A 4,474-nucleotide genomic window follows, 5' to 3' on the forward strand; every position below is an offset into this window, starting at 1 on the left:
AGCAGCACCAGTCACTGCAGAGCTCAGGGTTACCAGGACTGCCAGACACCTTTATACAGGGGACTGTGTCAAGGACAAATACAGACAATGGCAAACACCACCCATCCCCCACCCTCTTGACTACACACACACACACTTGACCACGGAAGTGAGACCCACTGAAACAAGTCGAAGCATCAGCACAGCCAGGGAGCCAGCCTGGTGCCAAGGTGCCTGAGCCAAGACAACTCTGACCCGGACTGTGAGGACAACCAGGGCTCCTGGCACCATGCCTCGACCCCCTGTCCAGGACAGGCACGTGCCACACAGACAGACAAACTAGAAAGCCATGGCCCTTGGGTTTTTATTTTATTTTATTTTATTTTTTCACATGGGCAGTAGAGAACGGAGTTACCCCATCCTTACTCCCCTTGCATTGACTGTGCTTCGGGTCTTGAGACCCTAAAGTGTCACTTGGAACTCACTCCCAGGGCAGGAAGACAGCATTGTCGGTGTGCGAGGGGAGGGCCCCAGCTCTGGGCCAGACCCCTCAGGAGCTCTCTGAGGCCCACCCCCTTTAAGCCTTTTGCAGACAGCAGGACACAGACATAGAGGTGGAGACCAGCCCCTTCCTTTGGCATGGTACACCCTAGCTCAGGGGACAGAGTCTGAGGGTGACGGTATGAGGCCTGAGCTCTGGGCTGGCCTGTGAGAGAAAGAGGGTCAGTCCGCAGCCTTGGTGCCCTCAGAGCTTCCACACCAAGAAGTCCCCTCTACAGCTCCTCATAGACACTGCTGAAAACCTGCTGCAGTAACCGGCTAGCCCTAGCCACGGGGAAACAAGACTCCACCTTTAACCAGTCTTCCCAAATGGGGAGCCTGGGGAAGGACTGCTCCTCGGTCAGCTTGGAAGAGAAAGGGTGGGAACGGATGAGCCTGGCATTGCCATTGGTCCTGGTCATAAGAGATAGTCACATTCTTGCATCTAGTAAAAAGAGAGGGATCAAAAAGCACCACCACCTTCCGGGAGGGCTTTGACGGTCCTGACGGGGTAAGGAGTGTCTACTTCTGATTCAGGCAAGGGATATAAGGTGCCTCTTTGAGCTCTCAGGGTCATCCTAGCCTACCAGCTTTCCTGGGAGCTCTTTCTGCTCACCCCTTCAAGCCTGCCACTTTCCCTGGAGCTGCCTGCCGACAGAGCTCCGGCATACTCCCAAGGTCTGGACCGAAGCCCCAGGAGAAAGGTGAGCACCCCCCAGTCCCTTCAGTTGGCCTTGCTCAGTCTATAGTCTTCCACTGGCTCTCGGCTCTCCACAGCTGACAGGGCTATGAGCATCTGAGCAGCATAGTAAGTGGACATGATGAGTGCCCGAGAGTAGGGCACAGGAAAGCAGAACTTGTTGAGAGCGATGGTCAGGTCTGAGATGATGAAAAGCAGTGCGCCACTGCCGGCTGCCAGCTCCGTCCATCGCCAGGCTGCCCCAACCAGCCGCAGCCCTGCCATAGCTCTCCAGCCCATGAAGCTGATAAGGGCTACATAGACCCCCACCAGGTAGGTGAAGGCACCATATAGCCCTGGGTAGAGTAGGGCATAACATAGGCCTGACAGCACTCCAATCACCAGACCTGTCCGGAGAGCCAGTGGCCGCATGCCAAAGGCTGAGGCATAGAGTATGTGTGTCACAGCAAACATCAGGAGACCTGGAAGCAAAAGGGCATAAAGAATGCTAAAAGCAGGCTTCATGACTTATGAAGGGACAAGGGGTAACCCAGCTCTGCTCTGGGACTGAGAGGGGCGAGCAAAGTGACAGTTTCACACTCATCCTCTCACTTAAAGTGGTTTTCCCTCCTCCAACTCTTGGTTCCTTTTTCCAAAGCCCTGCCCCACCCCCACCACAGGACCCTCTTCCTCCAGCCCCAGGCACCCACCCAGGCAACTCCTAGAACTACTGACCATGTTCAAAGTAGCCGTGGTCCTGCCAGATGAGGAAGGCGTCACCCACGGCAGAGAAGACAAGTCCCACAAAGATGAGGGAGGCACTGGAGTGGGCCAGCAGGAACCTGAAGCCATGGGCCAGGAGGAAAAGCCAGAGGCAGAAGATGGGCAGGCACTTGATAAGGGCGCTGACCCACGATGGGCTGGATGCGGGCAGCCAGAGCACAAAATACACGCAGGTGGCCTTAAAGAAGGGCACCAGCTTGGGTCCCTCGCTCTTCACCTGCAGGAGACAGCACAAGAGCAACACTCGGCGGCTGAGTCACTGAAGCCCATGGCGGGATCTAAAACCTGCACCTTTCCCCAAGGCTACAGCGCACACTCCAGCCCTACACCGTTCAGAACAGGGAGGACTGACAGAGAAACCTAGCCTCTCTGGCTCCAACCAGCCAGCAGGACGTGAAGAAAGCCATTATCACCTCAAGGCTCAATTTACCAGGACAGGAAAGGGCTCCACTGTCCTGTTACTCTTGTCCACTCTTGGCCCTGGAACTTGGCCAGAATAGGTCCTTCACTGGAACAACAGTGACTGTTAGGATATTCCCTTTTGCAGCCTCGAGCTGTTCCTTCCGGGCTTTCTCCTCCCCCTCCTAGAGGGATCCCTTAGCACCTCTCCCTGTCAGCCTCAGCTCCCAGCTGTGTGGAACTGGAGCAATGTCAGAGGGAAACCACAGAAACGCACTGACTGACCAACTCATGATCCCAGCTTTGGAGCCAGGACTCAGGCTTAGAGCCCTGGCAACACCAGGTGAGTGCCAGGAATGTGGGAGAGTGGCAGCACCTCCACCCACTGGCTCTCGGTCCTGCCCAGGCAGCCCCTCAGCTTCCACTCTACCTGTTAGACTAAAGGTGGCACCAAGGACAAAGAGAGGTGCTAGGGATGCTGGGAAGAGAAACAGATCTGTGTTGGGAGCAATAAACAGTATTTGAGACACCAAAGATTTCCAGAGCTAGGAAAGGGGGTGCTGGCACCAAAGACAGGAAGGGGGGAGGGCTTCTGGTCCCAGCTTCTGATCTGGAGCCAGCAGACAGGCTGCGAGGCGATGGGGAACTGAGAGGGGAAGCTGGCACAGCTGACTGGGTCTCAGCTGGATTAGGGGGAGGGCAGCTAAAGAAAGGTTTTACTCAAGGCCACTGCAGGCACAGCCTGAGCTGGGGGAGGAGATGCCACAGATGTTCTGTGGCCTCCTGAAGCTCCTTCCCGTGGACTGCTAGTTCAGGGTTTCTGAGGATGAACTGGAGCAGCTGGGGTTCCCTATAAGCTCACCTTCCACCTAAAGTGCTCTGGCTTTATGAGAAAGCTGTTTCACCAGGACTCATTCAGATTCCCAGGCTACCAGGTACCTGATGCAACTGGGAAAGAGTAGGAAGAGGTAGACAGGGGTCCAGGGTACTTCCAGAAGTTAGAGATGGGAACAAGACTTGACACTCCCTTCTCAAGGAAACGCCCTTATCTCGGACAGTCAGAGTGATGGCACAGCCAAAGGGAAGAGAGCCGAGGGGATGATGCCCAGCAACACCTGTCAGCCCTCAGAAACATCAATTTTGCTCTCCCCTCATCCCCAGACCAATGCTTTCTAAAAGAAACTGGTAGGAAGTGGTGAAATCATGACAGTCAGAGAAGCCAGCCTTAGAAGGGGGGGAGACAAGCCAAAGGTTGGCGCTGACAAAGTCTGAAAAGGAGGTCAAGTCAATAGAGCGATCCACCTTCACCTAGCGCCTTAGCAGCGTTGCTTAGAATGAGGCGTCGCCTCCTGCGCCTACAATAAGAAGAGGAAACCAGCTTGCGGCAGGATTTCCAGGAGGTCTGGCCCCCCACCCTCTTGAATGCTTCTCTGAGGTCCCACCACGCAGCGGCCCGCTGCGTCCGGTCCCAGGCCAAGACCCGCAGACCCGCTCCAGACACACGAGGATCAACAAAGTCACGCTTCCGAGTCACGTGCACAATGTTTTCCTCCCTCCGCGGGCGCCGGGGGGCGCGCGGAGGAGGGGCGCTGCGGGAGTGGGGAGCCAGGGGCCTGACAGCCGCCGCCTCCCCGGAGGGGACCGCCAGCTTCCTCCGCCGCCTCGCCCCAGGCCCGGGGGCTCCGGCCGCGGCTCGCGCACTCACCACAGTGACCGGAGACACCATGGCGGCGGCGGCGGCGGCGGCTGGCACCGGCTCCGGGTGGCACCGCCGGGACGCAGCCAGAGCCAGGTGGACAAAGCCCGGTGAAGCACAATACCTCCCGCGCGCCGGGCGCTCGGAGTACTGTCTGTGCACCCCGGGACGTCACCGCAGACCCAGCCAATGAGAGGACCGCAGCCTCGGGGGGGCGGAGCCCGGCCGGCGGCGCCCGCCAGGCTCCCTCTGTTTCTCCGCTGAAAAGGAGGTCCTCCCACCCGGGCGGGGGCGGGGCTCCAGACCACGCCCCCTCGGGAGCGTGCCTGGGCTTTCCGGAACGTGACCGCGACCCCCAAGGTTGGGGAGCCAGCAAGGCTGAGAGCCGTCTCTGCCCG

General features: G+C 58.0%; 1 protein-coding gene across 1 annotated transcript; it reads right to left on the reverse strand.

Annotated features, from left to right (window-relative positions):
• Positions 1-327: 327 nt before the first annotated feature.
• Tmem86a (transmembrane protein 86A) lies at positions 328-4,249 on the reverse strand. Its single transcript, XM_021655191.2, has 3 exons — positions 4,086-4,249; positions 1,934-2,198; positions 328-1,680 (listed from the first exon to the last, which is right to left on the reverse strand). The coding sequence occupies exons 1-3, from the start codon at positions 4,104-4,106 to the stop codon at positions 1,244-1,246; spliced, it is 723 nt and encodes a 240-aa protein (XP_021510866.1). The 5' UTR covers positions 4,107-4,249; the 3' UTR covers positions 328-1,243.
• Between the last annotated feature and the right edge of the window lie 225 nt (positions 4,250-4,474).

The sequence above is a fragment of the Meriones unguiculatus genome, chromosome 1, assembly GCF_030254825.1.
Source record: "Meriones unguiculatus strain TT.TT164.6M chromosome 1, Bangor_MerUng_6.1, whole genome shotgun sequence".
NCBI classification, from domain to species: domain Eukaryota; kingdom Metazoa; phylum Chordata; class Mammalia; order Rodentia; family Muridae; genus Meriones; species Meriones unguiculatus.

Bases quoted from the DNA above. Each gene is read 5' to 3' on its own strand.
- Tmem86a (XM_021655191.2), bottom strand. From the start codon at position 4,106: ATGGTGTCTCCGGTCACTGTG. The intron at 2,199-4,085 runs GTGAGTGCGCGA...TGTCTCCTGCAG, and splicing joins TGGTGTCTCCGGTCACTGTG to GTGAAGAGCGAGGGACCCAA. The intron at 1,681-1,933 runs GTCAGTAGTTCT...TTTTGCTTCCAG, and splicing joins CCACGGCTACTTTGAACATG to GTCTCCTGATGTTTGCTGTG.